The 19,039-nt window shown below is 32.6% G+C and overlaps 1 protein-coding gene across 1 annotated transcript; it reads left to right on the top strand.

Annotated features, from left to right (window-relative positions):
- The first annotated feature begins 7,988 nt into the window (after positions 1-7,988).
- On the top strand, positions 7,989-10,083 carry LOC8273271 (psbP domain-containing protein 2, chloroplastic). The gene is made up of 3 exons (XM_002534180.4): positions 7,989-8,339; positions 8,421-8,576; positions 9,641-10,083. Exons 1-3 carry the CDS (start codon positions 8,022-8,024, stop codon positions 9,899-9,901), a joined length of 735 nt encoding a protein of 244 aa, XP_002534226.2. The 5' UTR covers positions 7,989-8,021; the 3' UTR covers positions 9,902-10,083.
- The last annotated feature ends 8,956 nt before the right edge of the window (positions 10,084-19,039 follow it).

The raw sequence follows: 19,039 nt of genomic DNA on the forward strand, positions 1-19,039 counted from the left end.
TTTAGTCATTATTTTATATTTTAAAATATATTATTATTTTATTTAAATTTACACGTTTTTAATTCATACACATAACATTTATGATTGAAGGGGTTAAATAATAATCTATAAATTTGAAAGGTCCAATTGAATTAAAGTTGAGTTGGTGAGGCTAACTGCAAAAACGAGACAATTTCAGGGTCCCATTTATGTATTTAGTCATATTTTATTTGTATAAAATGACATCCCCAAAAGGACGGATACTAGACTATTTTATTATTATAATCAATTTATTAATGACTATTTTATTCATATATTCTACTTCCATCTTCAAATATAATTAAAATACAAGTGAAAAAATTAAAAACTTTATTTCTAAAATTGTGTTATAAAAATTTATAATCCTCAAAAAATATAATTTTTCAATTTATAAAATAATTCATAATTATTTACTTATTAAATTAAAATTTAATACTTTTCTATATATAAAGAAAGTTTAATTTCATATTTTTATATAAATTTATACTTGTATCTAAATAATTTATTTTCAATAATATTGCAAATATTTATATTAATTTTAATTCACACAAATATTTTATTTATGTAAAATGACCTTTGCCAAGAGGCGGGCACTGAGCTAATATATATATGAAAGCAAGGTTTTGAACATGCTTTCTCTTTGTTGTTTTTCTCTATTTTTTAAAGTATTTCTTTTGATTTACATAAATTATTTTTATAGATTATTTATTTTTCTTTTAAGTTTTCTCTTTTTTCTCATAAAATAAGATATTTAAGAGACTTTATTTCATCTAAATTTTTTATCTTTCTTTCTTTCATTGATCTTGCATCTAAATTTTTTAACTTTCTTTATTTTATTATTTTTTTCTTTCATATATAATTACTAGCACTTTACTCATGTCATTGTATGATTATTTTATTTATTATTATATATATATATATTAGTATTTTATAAAAATCATAATACATTCTTATGAAAATTTTCTATTTTTATATGCTAAAGTAAATAAATATGAGAAATATTTATGACAGGTTAGTTAAATTCAAATCAATAGTCTCTCTATATAAAAAGAGTATTTTAAGAGACATTTTCTCTTTTCTAGATTTATTTTTTATTTGTTAAAGTTATTTTTATGTATTTTGATATATTTTTAAATTTTTTTATCACATATTTTAATATAGTTTTTTTACACAGCATTTTTTCTATTTTTTGAGAATATTTGTATATTTCTTTAATATATTACTTTTTTCTTTTTCTCTTAATGATTTAATTAAAACATTTATTAGTTTATCTATAGTATTATCTCCTTCACTTTTAACAATATAAGTTTAAATTTTTAAATCTTTTTAATTTCTTTTAGATATTTTATTTAAAGAAAAATAGTACTAAAACAAGGATTATTAGATACTGAAATTTCCAATAATTCATAGAACACTAATTATAATGAAATTTAGTAACTGATAGTTTATAATATATAGTTATATAATATTTTAATATTTTATTAATATTTATATATATAAATTAGTGAAATTATTTAAATAATATTTTAATTCACCCAAAAATAGCGACTAAAGATTCACATTCATTTCTATACGCTATTGTTATATAATATTATATAAAAAAAAATTAGTTTAATTTATATAAATATAATATATATAATATAATTATATATATATAAATACAAATAAAATAAAAATTCACAGCTGATCGTGTTCTTTAGAGTTCAACTAGTTATAATACCAGTGCTTTTATATGGATAATTCTTTTATAATTAATATTTAATTTATAAATTTTTTGATATATTTATAATAAGTTGAGTATTTTCAATTAAAAAATTGATTGATGTAATTAACTATAAAACTCACTCTTTCTGCAATATACCATACAGTATATATATATATTATTACTATTGTTTTTTGTTATAATTATCCATACTCTTAAACGAATTAACTTATTAGTACTATAAAAGTTTAGAATTCATTTATTTATCTATAATTTTAAAGAGGTATTTCTTCTAGATGGCAAATTATTTAATGACATAAATTTTAATATATTTAATATAAATAAATTTTTTTAGAGAGAAGACACTACTTGTTAAAGTTTGAGATTAAATTATATTATTACTATTATTATTTATTATACTTATCTAATATTCTTAAATATAATTAATTTTAAAAAATTAATATAAATAAAAAATTTTAAATGAATAATATTGTTTTTATAAAATTTAAGATTAAATTATATTATAATTATTTATATTCTGTGATAATTAACTTTTAGTATTTAAAAAATTTAAAATATATATACTTAAGAAGAGGAAAAATTGATTATTTCGAAGTGGAGAATGACCTAAAAGTCGTAGTCCTTACCCTCGTGGGTTGCTATCTTCAGACTTACCCTTTAAAAACTTAACATAACACGTGAAAAACTTCAACATTGCCCTATTCATATTCTTGCTTTCTTCTCTTTAGGTAAGAATCCTCAAATAACAAGTGGAAAGAGTTCATCTGTTTGGTTCTTTTTTTTTTTTTTTCTTTCGGAATTCTTTCAAAAATATTCTAAAAAAATTAAAAATATTACTTTCACTGTTAAAAATATTTTCCTTCTAGAAATACTATAAATTGAAAGTTTATTTAAAAAATACAGTAGTATATGTTAGATATATTTTTTGACAAAGCAGTGTATGTTAATAGTAATTTGGTATATGTTACAATCGATATATATTTTCATAGTTTTTATGGTATTCGATTTTTTAGTATATATTTACTATACATTTGATATATGTATAGTTTTCATTCGATAATATTAATTTGGTATATATAACTAGTATCTATAATAATTTTTTGGTATCTATTTTATATATCTGATATATATTTTTATACATAATAGGTGTATTTTATGTATATAAATAATATCCGAAACTATTTTTGGTATCCATTTCAAATATTGAGTATACATTTAGTATATATTAAGTTACATTATGTATAACTAGTATTTGAAAATGATATCGAAAAATAATATTTTAAATTCTATTTCAAATTTTTGATACCAATCTCATAGACTTTAGTATCTATTTAGTATGTATTTAGTATAAATCTAGTATATAACTAGTATCTAATCTAATAACATATTCATATGTGCTCAAATTGATTAATTATTTAAATATATTTATTTGTATGTCTTATTATATTTTCATGAACTTAATTTATTATATTAATTTTATATTATTTTTATTTTAATATAATTTAATAATATATTTTATTCTCTACTAACACCTATATATTTTCTCTACTAACTATGAGTATGAAGTTTATCTTAATAATAATTTAGATAGTAATTTATATTCTTCAAATACAAATAGTTTTTTTTTTTTTAAAATGGACTTTATTTCAAGAAAATAAAATTACAACCTGGACCAGCATAGTAGATTAGATGCAACCAGGACCATCCTCTAGCCAAGTTACATTTTGGGAAATAGAGTGTCCAAACTTAGCTAGGTAGTGGGCAGTCGAATCTTTAAAATTAATGGAAAAAGAACTAAAAGATACCCATTAATAGTAAAGACACATAAAGGTACCTCTGCCATGAAAGTGTTCTAGCTTGTGATGTCTCTTTCATATATTTTATCAAAAAACAAATATACACAAGTCAATTGTTTAATATTTAATAAATCATAAAATCGAAGCTCATTGATTGTGTTAAAATCCAGCCATTACGTTCATAAATTAACTCCAGTAGAAAATAAATGCCATAAATTTTATAAAAATTTATATTGAATTATTTGAAGTATAATATAGGAATATATATAGTGTGATATAAAGTAATTTGTCGATTTTGTATAAAATTAATGTGAGAATGTTATAAAATTAAAAAAATATACATGCGAATAAATAAATTAATAAAATTAAATTAAAAGTATCATGTCTTGTTCTTTTTACTTTTTATTTTATTTTTATAAAAATTTATAATGATTTATTTAAAGTTTATTATAGGTTTATATAAAGTGTGATATATTCAACAATTTCTTATAGGATTAATGTATATAAAATTATGATAGCATTAGAATTAAATTAAATTAATCACTAATTAATTCTATTAAAATTATTAGATTAATTATTGATAAATTCTATTAGAATTAAAAATCAAACTAATTATATATATAATTAGGATACGATAAAATTAGTAATCACTTATTAGTTATAAAAGTATTTTAATCAATTCAAATATTTTTTTTCATATTTTTATATATTATAAATTATATATGTAGATTATAGATATATCGATTTCATTTGCAAGGAAGATATATATATATATATATATATATATATATGCACAAGGCAACTACAAATATATTAAGATAAGAATTATGATCTAATTACATAGTCGAAAAAACTGAACGAGCAGCTTTATGAGCTTCTCGATTTTAGTTTCTTGGAGCAAAATGAAAGAAAACAATTGAGAAACTAGAAATAAAACAAAAAATATCTTGAAAAATAGCATCAGCTTCGGCAGGAGGAGATTGAACTCAAGTTGCCACCTAAATTATTGCTAAAGCATCACCTTGAAAGATAACCTTACTCCAACCTTGAATGGAAGCCCATTTGATAGCTTTTCTCAAAGCCAAGCTTTCGAGAATGAAAGGAGAATTAAGAGGACCAGTAGGGTGACCCAATGAACCCAGCAAGGAACTCCTCTAATCAAAGATGGCAACACCAACATTCTCACTATTAGAAAAAGGGTCAGCGACAACATCAAAATTAATTCTTACATCAAAACTCTGAAAAGGTATGGTAGGGGGGGCCATTTTAACAGAGAGGGGATTAAAAAGAGGACAGTTACTTACGGAGGTAAATTCATGGAGATCCTCCAAGGCTTTAGAGACAGATTGAGGAGGTAGCCAAAAGTTAGTCTTGAAAATAACTTCATTTCTGTCCTTCCAAATACGCCGGAGTAGAAAGACAACCATTTTAAGACTATTTTCAAAAGGGTCCATAGCGCTTAAATTTTATACAATTTCATTCCAACAACTAGTAAAATCAGTACCCTGGAGTCTAGAAGAATCTAAACCTAAGGGAGAACACCTCCAAATAGAACGGGCATGAAAACAGTCTAGGAACAAATGTTTAGAGGATTCAATTTGACCACACCTTTTATAGGAGTCATTGCAATTGAGCCTTTCTTTGAGCAGGGGACCCGTTGGCAAAGAGTTTGAAAAGATCTTCCACAAATAAGCCTTCAATTTACGCATAACCTTCAACTTCCAGAGATGTTTCCACTAGAAGAAACTTTGTGGGAAGGCATTTCCAGTAGTGCTTTAGAAAAGCTTGAGCCATACTCTATAGCCTGATTTTACAGTGTAGGATCCCGATCTATGATGGACCCAAATTCAATCGTCTGCTATGTCTCAATATGAGATCAGAACTTTGAGGATACAATCCACTTGTGAATCTGTGAATGCATTTGTTACCCTTGAAATATTCAGTCTCTTAGTAGTTTGGTACACAATATCAGCAACAATGAACTCGTGCCTATTCTAACTTGTTTTCATTTGAACCTCAAAAGGAAACTAGGAAGGAATCTAGGCATCTTTAAGAACCCTAATGGATTTACCATTTTTAACTTGCCATCGAGACCCTTGGGTAATAATCTCCTGGGATGCAATGATACTAGACCAAGCCTATGAGAGTGTGGCATTCAGGACATCAGAGCCAGGAAAATATTTACCTTTAAGGACTCTTGCTAATAGAGAATCAGGCAGGGACATAATTCGCTATAACTGTTTTGCCAACAAAGCAACGTTAAGCCCTTGGAGATCTCTGAATCCCAAACTTCCAACTTGCTTACTTTTACATAATTTTTTCCAGGATAACTAGTGTGTTTTCTCTTATCTCCTTGTTGACCCCACCAAAAATCAGAGATCAAACTATTTACTTCCTTATAAAGAGAAATTGGAAGTTTAAAACAGCTCATTGTGAAAATTAATGGCACAAGTAATCGCTTTAATTAGGACTTCTTTACAAGCCATCGAAATAACATCCTGTAATTTTCCTGGCAATCTTAGATTTAAGATCGATGAAAGTCTGTCTCTTGGAACAGTTAACAATACCAGGCAGAGGGAGTTATATGTTTGTAAGCAATGAGTATTGAATTATTAGATTTAATAATTTTATTTATTAAAGTGCTTTTAATGCATTTAGAAATAACAAGAATACTGAGTTAAAATAATACTAATAATTTTTCTGAATCTATAAGCAAAATGGATCTTTTAATTTTAAAATAAAGGTGGAGAGATTTCACAGTGTATTTCTCATAAAGCTGAATTTATAGGACTCCAAAATCCATGGATAAATTACATTACGTGCACGAATAAATAAATAAAAAGTACCAATCCTTTTCTTATTAGGATTGTAATTATTAGATTAATTATAATTAATAGTTAAACTTTTTATAGAATTAGACTTATAGGATTATATTTATATTTAATGGATTAAAAATTTTATTTTTAATTAAATTAAATAAAATTAATAATTTTTTTCAATAAATTTATATGTTTTTAAATATTTTTATATATATCATAATTATTATATTTATATAAATTAAATAATAAATGCAGCCCACACCATAATGCAAGCTGTCTAACTAATTTTTCTTATAATAGAAACGCATATATTTAGATTTACTCTCCAAAAATAAATTCAATAAAAATGGAGTAAGAATGGACGAACGTTTGCTGTCGGGGCACCGTGAATTTAATTTGTCAAAGCTTGGAAAATAGCCAAAATGTTATTGATAGTTTCAGAATTAAGATAAATCTTTTACCTTTTCACCTAGTAGAAATTAGACTTTAATGAAATTATTTTTCTTTGAATTTTGTTAAATCTAAGTAAATTTTTATATTATTTTTTTTCATATTTTTATTACATGAAATTTTAATTTTATTAAGTAATATAATATTTCACAAATAGTAAGTGTAAAGAAAAATAACATCTAATTGAATAATAAACTTATCACAAAATTAACAGCTGAAATTTTTTTAAATAAACCGGATGGTTGAGGTTACATATTTACCGGTATATATACCGCCGCATGACCCAAGAATTGGGGCGATTTGGAATGTTTTATTTTAGGTAAAAAGTAAAAAGAATTTCTTAAACTTATTAGAAAAATTCAATTAAATTCTTTTTTTGGCTGAATTAAACCTATTAATTTTTATAAAAAGTCTAATTAAGTATTTTCCTAATTAAATCTATTAACTTTTATAAAATATCTAATTAACTCTTAATGCTAACAACGTTCAAAATGTCGTTAAATGTAAGGGTCATATTATTTTAAGAACACGAATAATAATCGTTTAATATTTTAAAATCATGTTTATATCACGTGAGGGAGAAAAAACCACTTCTTCTTCTTTATTTAACTTACATTATAGCTCCTATAACTGTAGAACCTCCTTCTAAGATTGGTCTCTCTCTATGAAGTGTGAATCTTTATAGTTTTATTGCAAAAATATATTGGAGGTGGTGGGATGCAATCTAATTCGACAACTTGCACTCACCCTACGCTTACAAATGAACGTGATGAAGAAGATGAAAATGTTGCTGCCATTTCAGATAAGGAAAGAAATCATTAATTTTCTTTGGAAATTAGGGTTTATAGATAGTAATTGTGCAAAAATAAACAAAAAAGTGGCTTTCTCTCCCTCACGTGATATAGACATGACTTTAAAATATTCAAAGCGGTTATTATTTGCGCTCTCAAATATTTACACTTAACAATATTTTGGACGCTGTTAGCATTATGGGTTAATTGGACATCTTATAAAAGTTAATGAGTTTAATTGAGCCAGAAAATAAAATAAAAACTTAATTGAATTTTCTATAAAAATTAATGGATTTAATTGAGCCAAAAAAAAGAATAAAAACTTAATTAGACTTTTCTAATAAATTCAACAGCCTTTTGGTAACTTTTGCCTTTATTTTATCTTGTAAAAGAAGTGGAGGCAAATTCTAAATGCAAATCGGGGATGGCTTTACAGGCCTGCTTCGCCCTCTCGTGCCAAGGTCCTTACGTCCAAAACAACGGCCCCAAATCTGTTTTTTCTTTGCCCAGAACCTTGCTGCATTCAATTTCATTACCCAGAGCTTCCTGTCCTAATAGAAAAGAAGCAGTGATATTGTCATTTTGTTGGAGCAAGAGAAAGCTAATTCTAGCACTATCCATTAATGGATCTTTACTAAATATTATTCCTGACACCATTCTGGCTATAGAGATGGGGGAGCTTGAGAGGTACACGGATGCCAAGGAAGGCTTCACTCTCCTCAGGCCTTCTACCTATGTTAAGGTGCCTGAATTCTAGGCCTCTTCTTATTTCATAATTTAGTTTATTTTTGAAGAATTGGTTATTTAGAATTTGCGTGAATAGGTGGATAAAGCAGGAGCAACTGTGCTGTTTGAAGAGGTTAACAAAGGAAGTAACAATATTGGGGTTGTAGTGAACCCAGTTCGTCTCGCCACCCTTGGTGAATTTGGGACTCCTCAGTTTGTTGCTGACAAGCTTATCCAAGCTGAAAAGCGCAAGGTAATTGTTTCTTTTGATTTTTCTGTCTTAGTGAATTTGTCGGACTATCTATATTTTATCGACTGCTTAAGACATCAATGAGTTATTGGAAACGTTTGGTATATCTTTGCTGCAATCTGGGCCTAGGGAATGTGGGACTTCTTTAATTTTCATTCAGTAGGCTTTGAGCACTCGATATTATATTACACTTCAAAATTCTTGATGAATATGTTTTCCTCAAATTTGAAAAAACATCTGGCTAATAGTATAATTGGTAATGATATAGCTATGATATGCAGTTCAAAATCAATGGTTTGCTAACTCCTGAAATTTTTACCTGCATTCTCACCTTGGCTGGGTGATTCTTTCCACTGGAAGCTTTCCAGCAATTTATTTGTCATCAGGTCAATTATGCCACGTTAATTAAAATAATTACACAGATGGGTGCAGTGGCATGCTTTTTATGTTAGTTCTTTTTTCTTTTTTTCTTTTTGGTTCATTTGGAGGCAAAAACTTTAGGCTACAGAACAATGTGGATTCTCCCCTTCCCTAAACCATATCCGACAGAAGAACTAGATAGTCTGCATGTTCAGTAAGATTTTTTCTCATTCAGGCATTTATCTTCAGGCACTAGAACCATTAAGCCAACTGCTCGGTTTTATTGGTTTTCTCGTAGTAGGATAAACACAGGGGAGGAGATACTGATCTCTGACCTAACTCTTTGCCCCTAACCTGGTTTCTCTGCAACTTTTCTACCATACTGTTTAATGTATTCTAGAACCAATAATGTGACCTCGACCGTACAGGGTTGGTGTGCTTGGATTATTTTGTTGCACTCTCTTGAGAATGATTTACATTTGCCATGAATGCTAGATTGAGGTATTTCTGAAAGAAGAAACTCGAACCTTTTGCAGACCTGCTACTTTCTGGAAACATGTTAATTGATTTTAAATGGTACTGTTGATGTTATTATTGGGGAAGTATTCACGTCTTTTATTGCTAAAGTATATACTGGATGATACTGAACCAATTATTTCGTAGATAAGTTCAAAGCTGCAGACCTAATAAGTTGTCTTGCTGTACAGGAAAGTACAAAGGATGTGGAGTTAATTGGAGTGGCTGAGAGACCAGGCCATGGGGGACTACAAGTGTATGAATTTGAATATAGAGTTGACAGCACAAGAGGAGGGGTGAAGAGGATCTTCTCTGCTGCATTTGTGGCCTCTAAGAAGCTTTACCTCCTAAACATCACACACTCGGACAAACCAGAGAGTCCTCTTGACCCACACACAAGAATGATGTTGGAAGAAGTGCTTCATTCATTTGATGTACCATATATAACGTGATTTGTACCACATGCTTTCAAAATAGTATCCTTATACTGTGGGTTTTCTGCTTGAGAAACCTAAGGTAACCTTTTGTGCCTACCCCTTTTAAATTTCTATCAAGTTAACAGAGCATTCTTTGCAGGTCTAAGGACATTCATTGCACTTTTGCATTTTAAATGGATAGCTTCTGTTTTATTTCATGTATCAGATCACACCTTATCTTTATGTTTTCTGGTTCCCATATGCTTGTGACTGCCATGAAATAAAAGAACAATGGTTCCTTGAAGAAAAAAGAAAATGTTCTGTGCTAAAAGAAAAGGAACTGCATAATCCCGTTTTTATTTATTTATTTGTTTCCTGTTGCTGTAGGTGAGCACAACTCTGCTATAAGAAATGTTTGAATTCAAACTCTATCTGTAATTGTGGAATGTTAATAAAGTAAACTATAAGCAATGAGAATATTGTTAGTTATTTTGTCTGTGTTCCACATGCCTCCCAATGCACAGTTACAGAGAAGAAAACGTGAGTGTTGATTTCCTTATCCTTTTAAATTGATTGGAACAAGTAATTTCATTACTGAGGCAAAAAAAGCTTATCGGCTGAAATAAAATTGGATAGCTCGGGAGGAATCTGAGTCAAGACCTGATAACTAAGCTCACTTGTGACCACCTTGATTTCCACTTATAAGAACATGTGACCGGGAGAAACATGAAAAACAACTGTGAGAAAAAGAATCTAGAATTAAGAAGTTTAATTACTTTCTTTTTCACCACCTCCTTCATGTTCGGGTTAAGTCGTCTTTGTGGCTGCACCATTGGCCTGAAACTATCCTCCATCAGGATCTTGTGCGAGCAAAAACTGGGGTTGATTCCAACGATGTCTGCAATCTTATATGCGAAGGCCGTAGGGTACTTCCTGAGAGATGATAACATCATCTCCCTCTCCTCAGGAGTCAAGTCTGCTGCAACAATAACTGGCAGCCTCTTTGCCTCATCCATTTAGGCATAACTCAGGTGCTTGGGTAGTTCCTTCAACTCTAGGATTGGGGGGGTCCTCAATTGAAGGTTTCACCTTCTACACATCTGACTTGTCAAGAGAAATAAGCGGGTCAGTAAAACGGCTGGGCTCACTAGCCAGCAAACAAGCGAGTTGTTCCAACACTTGCTCGTTGGCAACTCCTTCTCATCTCCCTGCAATGCAACCTGCAAAGGATCATCAAGCAAAATCTCCTGCATATGATATCTAACAACATCATCTAAGACATCCACAGAAAATATAGTATAATCATGGTCTAGGGAATGTCTCATGGAAGTCGCTAAATCAAAGGTGATAGTCTCGTCATCTACCCTAAGTTGGAGCTTCCCATTATAAACATCTATAACGGCCCTAGATGTAGCAAGGAAAGGTCTACCTAAGATCAGTTGAACAACACTCTCACCCTCTATATCCATGATAACAAAATCAACAAGAAATATGAACTTATCTACCTTAACAAGTACATTCTCAACTATACCCTTAAAAATCTTTATAGTTCTATCGGCTAACTAAATGCTCATCTTAGTGGGTTTAGGCTTACTCAAACTAAGTCTATCAAATAAGCTAGTGGGCATCAAGTTAATACTAGCTCATAAGTCAGCTAAAGCACCACTAATAGGTAATTTACCAATGACATAGGGTACAGTGAAACTCCTTGGATCACGCCTCTTAATAGGCAACTTGTTTTGCTAAATGGTGGAGCACTCCTCGTTGAGGGTCACCAATCCCAAGTCCTCCAGTTTCCTCTTATTACTCAATATCTCCTTCAAAAATTTCACGTACTTCGGCATCTGCGAAATAGCCTCAATAAAAGGAAGGTTAATGCGCAGTTGTTTAAAAAGGTATAGAAACTTACCGAACTGCTGGCCAACCTTTTCTTGCCTCAGTCGAGCAGGATACAGGATAGATGGCTAGTACTCTCTCACTGGACTCTTCTTCTTGTCCTCAGCTCTCACAAGCTCTATCTCCTCAAGCTCTGGTTCCTTCTTAGCAGGCTCATCCTGCACAACAACATCTTCATTATTAGCTTCAGGTAAGAAACTAGATAACTGTCTACCTGATCGTAAGGTGATAGCCTTGCAGTGCTCCCTCAGTTAGACTATGTAATGCTGGGGAGTGTCCCTGGTTGTCTCTCAGCCAACATCTTAGAAATCTCGCCTATCTGGTTCTCCAAATTCTGAATGGAGGCTTGCTAATTCCTGAGTGCGCTGTCCGACTGTTGAAATCTATTGTCGATAGAGGATACAAATTTCATCACCAACTCCTAGAGATTGGGCTTCTTCTCCTGAGGCAGAGGTAGTTGGGGTGGACCAGCTAGTGGCTGGGGCTATTGCTGATGCAATCTCTGAAAGTCGGGTGGTCCTAGGGCATTGTTATTCCTCCAACTGAAGTTGGGATGATTGCACCCCGGGGTTGTATTTATTGTTGTAGGGATTTTTCTGTTGTCTAGGTGCATTATCCATATAGTCTACCTATTCAAGGTCAGCAGAAGCAATAGAGGATGAAGAAGTGGAAGGTGAAGCAAACATACCTCCCGCATTACAGTTTGCACCGTAGTGCGGGCCATGATAGAACTCACAGCTTATCTTTGTTGCATGAACCGACATTTAAAGTTGGTCTAATTTCTTGGTCAGAAGCTCAACCTGAGCTGCCAAGGCTACTGTGGAATCTAGCTGGTTGACCACTCCCTGCTTGACTGGCCGACTCCTAGAGGATTGCCACTGGTAGTTGTTCATGGCCATCTCCTCTATCAAATTTTGTGCCTGCTCTGGCGTCTTACTGTTCAGGGCCCCACTTACTGCAGCATCTACCATCTGCCTAGGAGCAAGGTTCAAACCGCTATAGAAAGTTTGAACCTGCATACATACTGGTAGTCCGTGGTTCGAGCAACATCGGAGCAAGTCCTTGTACCTCTCCCAGGCATCATACATTGCTCTCGTCATCGAACTGCAGAAAAGAAGATATGTAATTTCTCAATCTAGCAGTTTTAGTAGGAGGAAAGTACTTATATAAAAACTTCTCAGCCAAAGATCTCCATGTCGTAATAGTGTTGGCTGAGAGTAACTACAACCATCTCTTCACTCGCTCCTTTAAAGAAAAAGAAAACACCCTCAACCGAATGACATCATCAGTTGTTCCATTTATCTTGAAGGTGTCATAGATCTTCAAGAAGTTGGCTATATGAGCATTTGGGTCCTCGCTCGGCAGTCCCCCAAATTGCACACTATTCTGGACCATTTGTATCATGTTCGGCTTTATCTCGAAGTTATTGGCTGCCATAGGTGGTCGTAATATACTCATCTATGTCCCCTGAAGAGAAGGTCTAGCGAACTCGTATATTGTCTTGTTTTCATCCACAGCCTGGTTGTTATCTCCCATCCCTGCTAGTCATAAACTACCTGAAATTAAGAGGCAACAATCAAAGAACATAGTAATGAATAAAGAATAAAGAATAAAAAGAATGAAAAGATAGAAAACAAAAATGGCTAGATTAACACAAACATAAATTCACTCTAGTTCACACAAAAAGCTCCCCGGCATTGGCGCAAAAAACTTGATAAGCTATTTATATAGCTACAATCTAAGACAGTGAACCTATCGATGCAGACTAGCACTAATGACGAGTATCAAGGTCGTATTCCCGAGAAAGGGTGATCCTAGAACTACTCCAGCATCTTATGTTATCTAACCTTAAACAAAATTGATGAAGTTACTATTCTATGACTGGATGCAAGCTAAGTGATTAGCTAAATGTCAAACAATCTGCAAATGTTTAGTGAAACAATCAAATGGAGAAAGCAAACCCAAAGGGACCTAAGCTAGTTGATTTTAGTGAAGGTAGAAATTAGATTGATTATCAATTGGGATTACCCGTGAGCGGATTTTAAATTGAATTTAATTTTCCTCTCGAAAACACCAAATTCCTAAACCTAAGAACCTAAACGATGGAATCTCTTCCTAACAGTTAATTTTAGGTTAGCCTTAAGATTAATCCACTGCTATTAAGAATTGTTAATTCTTAATCCGACTAGTTAATTATCCTTATCTCTAAGTAATCATTAACCAGTTCTTGCTATTCAAATTTTCAACTACTAAATGAATTTCTCAATTACATAAAGCAATATGAACAACGCAATTCACAACGTCTCATGAATAATGCGATATCTTATTAATAATGAAAGCAAGAAGAATACAAGCATTGATAATTAAAATCTTATAAAGATTAAGTGCAATTCAACAAACAAAGGAAACCCAATAGGTTCAACAGTTCTAGCTACTTATGCTAATGAATAACACAAAATAAGGAATAAATACAGAAAAAAAATTGAAAACATGTACACCTTTCTTCTTCAAGTCAGATGAACAGTCCTAAATCTCTAAATCTGAATAATGAACCTCAAATTGCCTCTTGAATGCCTCCAAATCCACTCTTGATCTTCAATGTGATGTTTGAACCACTGAAATTCGTCCTTCAATATGCGAAATAGTCTCCCACAGTCGAATATCGAAGTCTGAAAAGAGGTGGCTCGGGGGCGTATGTGAGATCTAAAGTCAGAAAATAGAGCCCTAGCAAAATAAATTGATTTTGCCAATATAAATGTCCTAGCACGGCTTTGGTCAAGCCCATGCTGGTCAACACGGGCAGAGTCTAGGCCGTGCTGGACCTTTGAGTCCCAAAAAAATAGCATCTTCTCCCTAAACGTGCCCTCGCCAGTGCTGAGCCACCATGGGCGGTGATGGAGACCGTGGTGGCCTCAAAGACCATGCCAAAAGGTCACTTTTGAGGGTCAAATATCAATGGTTCAGCACGGCCAAAGTCCAGGCCATGCTCAACCTTGAAATGCCAGCCTTTGCTCAATTTTGATGGATTCTGGTCCGTATTCGCACGTATCTCCCTGGAATACTGATAATATCTATTGATGATCGCCTGAAACATGAAAGGAACCAAAACACAGGTGATTTTGGCATAAAACAAGATAACTATGCAAAAAAAAATGGAAGTAATTGGGCATATAAATATGTGTAAACAATGCATATCAGCCGCAGATCCCTAATTGTACGAAGAGACCTGATTTAGATCATGTAGAGGAATCGGATAGTAGAAGTTCAGTGAGCTTTCAGAGTCACTGAACAAAGTGGTCCAAAAGAGATACATTAAAAAGGCCTAGGCCATCTGATTTACCTGTCGAGCATTACGAGGCACGAAGCCCCTGTAATGGAGAGGAATGTTATGCTAAGCAATGCAGAGTTTGTTCTTGCATGCCGGCAAGAGTCTAAGTAAATTTGTAATATAGTAATCACGGACATGAAAATAGTGGTCGTGAATCACGTCTATAATACCCGTAATTTTTGAATTCTAATTTCATTGTTTTTGGGGGTATTTTTTGTAAAAAATATTTTTGATGTTAAATTGAGCATTTAATAAATTATTTTAATAACTTATTACTATAAGTACCACTTAATTTAGTGTTGTCACAAATAATTATATTAAATTAACTTTGATGAATTTTAAATATAGCTTTGTGATTTTAAACAAATAAGTCAGAATTTTATTAAATTAACTTTAACATGTACATTTATTTATAAAATATAAATGGACCTAAATTATATTATTTATTATCTATTTAGGTGGTAATTATAATTTTAACATATTTAAAACTAATGTTGATTTATTTAACTAAGTATTATATATGTGTGTGTGTCTATATATATATATATATATATATATACAAGGGGAAAAATAAATAAAACATTAAGGATGAGGATTTTATTGTGGCTAGGCTTAATTGGAGGGACTAAAACATAATTCTTCTTAAAAGAATAAATAAAAGAATCACCTACCTTCCCATTCTTCTTCTTCCTCACGCTACACACCCACTCCTTCTTCATATTCTTCCATAACCACCACCAGCCAGTCCCAAAATGTAATACCCGGAATTTTTTCTTTAATAATGATTATATTAATAATGATTAATAATGAGTATTTATTTGGTTTAGTTGGAATGAATTAAATGGAATTTTAATGCTAGATAAATAAGGAGTTATTTTCTATATCCTATTAATTTGAATTTTTAAGAAATTAATTAAGTAAATTATTTGAGAAATAATTATATTTTGGTTATTCAAATTTTCTCCAAATATATATATAGCATATATATAAATAAAATTATATATTAGAAAATCATGGAAGAATTTGTAAAGGATGTTTTCATAAAAGAATTTTTGGGGAAATGGGTATTTTAATTAGCTAGTGGTATTAAATTTTAAGTTGGAAAATAGTTAGCAAATTGATTAATTAAATTAATTGTGTGTTAGAACTAAATTGAAAATTTATTTTGGGATGAGGATTAAAAGTATAATTTTATTATTATGGGGGTTTAATGAAAATTTGTATGTTTTGTATTTTTGTAAATAAATATGTCAGCAAGGGTATATATGTAATTGTGTACTTTCAATAATTCTAATTTGGCCCAAATCAATTAGTTAGGGGCTTAATTGAAAGGCTAAAGAAAAGTTTAGGAGTTAATTGGAATTTTTGTAGGATGAAATTGATAGTAATTAAGAAAATTGAGGGACCAAATGCTAAGGAAGAAAAGTTTGGGGGCCAAAAGCCGATATGGAAGGAAAGAAAGAAGAAAAGAAATCGGGGAAGAAGGGAAAGGGAGAGAGGAGTGTCGAGGCGCCGGGAAGAAAGAGAGAGAAAGCTAGCGGCGGCTGTGTCCTTCCACGGACGACCGGTAGGGCGCAGCAGGCTCAACATCGCCGCGTCGGTAGGCATGGGAGCAAGGCGGCAGCCGAAACTTCCATGCCGTCGTGTGTGCGCTTTTGGCGTCAGTAGCCGCTGATCTTAGAGGCGATCGAATCCCCTTGGCGAGAGCTTCCTTTTGGCGGCAGCAGCGACGTGAATGGTGATTGGAGATGGAAGTTCGCGGTGGAGAGAGAAAGTGGTGGCAGCCGGTGTTTTTCAGCTTTTCCGGCGAGCTCTGGCAGGGGATGGATGATCGGAGGACATATCCAGACTCCCCTCAGCTCAAGCTTCACAATGGCACCAGTTTCGTGGCGATCGGACTCCGTTTGCAAATCGACGGTTGAGATAATCCACAAATCTCTTCGAATGATTGGGGGTCGAATTGAAAAATTAGAAGCGGGGATCATCATCAGCGCGTCATTTCGAGTCCGATGGTGAATTTGGATCGTCGATCGGACTCCGGCGGTTGGAAGCGAGTCGACTGAGCGATTAAGCGTCTCGGAAATTTTCTTTGGCCCATTGATTTTGGAATTATTTGATTTAATTATGTGTCTATCGAATTGTGTTTTGTATTAGAAAATATTTATGTGTTAAAATAATTGTTTGTCGGATTGCTTTCCGTAGTCGTGATTCTGTGCTGTGTGGGGGAGTCAGGAAAAATAGTGAAGTGTTGGGGACCTAACTCCCGTTGTATCAAATTGTTGAATATTTGAAGTGTTTTTCTGGCAGGTCCTGAACCCATTTTACGGGGGGTAAATATCTGTATTTTAGGAGAGGTTCTGCCGGATTTTTGGTAGAATTCTTCCGAGTCGAGATTCTTAGACAGTCAGTCCTAAGAATCTAGACCTAGGATTAATGGTCAATTGTTTCAGCGTTTTGATAAATTATTTTCCGTGATTAGATAATCCGTCTGTTCGGCTCGATCCACCCGAGGCATCGGAGCAGAGATAGGAGGTCGCCAAAGCTGTGAGTTAAAGTCATATTGGTTATGCACGTGTCATGCATAAATTTTTTATTTTCTATCGTGATTATTTTATTGCAAGTTTAATTATTAATTTAATTATTATTCATATGTATTATGCTTTTTAATTACTATTTATATATATTCTTCCTTTATCATTGATTTTATTATTGCATGATGACTGAGGATGGGACGGCAGTAGAACATAAGAGTTTGATGAGTGTTCTGGTAAAAATCTGAGAGTGATGGAAAAGGGTAAATAGATAAATTTAAAAAGAAAGGATTAGGACTTGCCCTGGTCGAGCATCGCTCTCTGGGCTTAGTAGAGTGTGGTTGCCGGAGTAAAGGTCCTTGGTCGAGCATTGCTCTCTGGGCGCCGGCTTATTTAGAAACCTAAGTGGCCAGACTAGAGGTAAGGTCCCTGGTCGAGCTTCGCTCTCTAAGCGCCAGTCTTATTGGAATAAGAGAGCCGAAAGGCTAAGGCTGATAGCGAACATTAAGTGACCGGACTGGAGTTAAGGACCCTGGTCGAGCTTCGCTCTCTAGGCGCCAGTTCTGCTGGAATGAGAGAGTCGAGATGTTAGGGTTGAGATTGACCGAGATGTTAGTGTTGGGATTCGGGTTCTACTGAAGTACTTCGTCCCGTAGTGTGTAAGAAATTATTTTATTTAATTTAAGCATGACATGACACGTTTGTTTTTGCATGACTTAATATTTATTTCAAATTAAATAAATGTGTTATTGAAGTGTTTGCAACTGTTTTTAGATATATGATTTTAACTCACTCTCGAGACTGACAGTCTCAATTTTACTGTTTTTCATATCCGTGACTGTTAGTCTTCCCGCGACCCTTATCTAGTAATCTGACTCCTTCATCATCGGGTGGTGTATTTGATTTGGTATGTTAATTTGCAAAATCTTAGATTCTCCACAGTAAAAATAGTAGGTGTATTAGTTGTAATTTTCTGTAGTTTCGGGTCTCGCCTAATTCTTCTGGCAGACAAAATTAATTATGTAAGATTTAACGGTTAAGATAAATTATGGCATCAGTAAAATGAGATAAGATTTAATTGAGTTAGTGAGTGTCAGGCTTACTACGGGATTCGGTAGCCTTACGCCTATCCATTCCCTAGTGCCGGTCACGGGCCCACAGATGGGGTCGTGACAAAGTTGGTATCAGAGCTTAGGATTAGATTTCCTTCGGCCTAGGGTAAGATTCTTGGTACTGCGGAGCTAGGATCAAGTTTGTCTTGTTGTTTTCTTTGACTGCAGTGTCTCAGCTTTCACTGTTAGAGAGTCTGTCATTCTTTTCCCGTGAGCTTGTCTTTGATGCTGTGTTGAGGATGAGCAATGTAGTGATGGCAAGATCTGAAGCGCGATAGACTCGCCTCGTTTTCTTCTAGTGATTGGT

The sequence above is a fragment of the Ricinus communis genome, chromosome 7 (assembly GCF_019578655.1).
Source record: "Ricinus communis isolate WT05 ecotype wild-type chromosome 7, ASM1957865v1, whole genome shotgun sequence".
Lineage (NCBI taxonomy): Eukaryota > Viridiplantae > Streptophyta > Magnoliopsida > Malpighiales > Euphorbiaceae > Ricinus > Ricinus communis.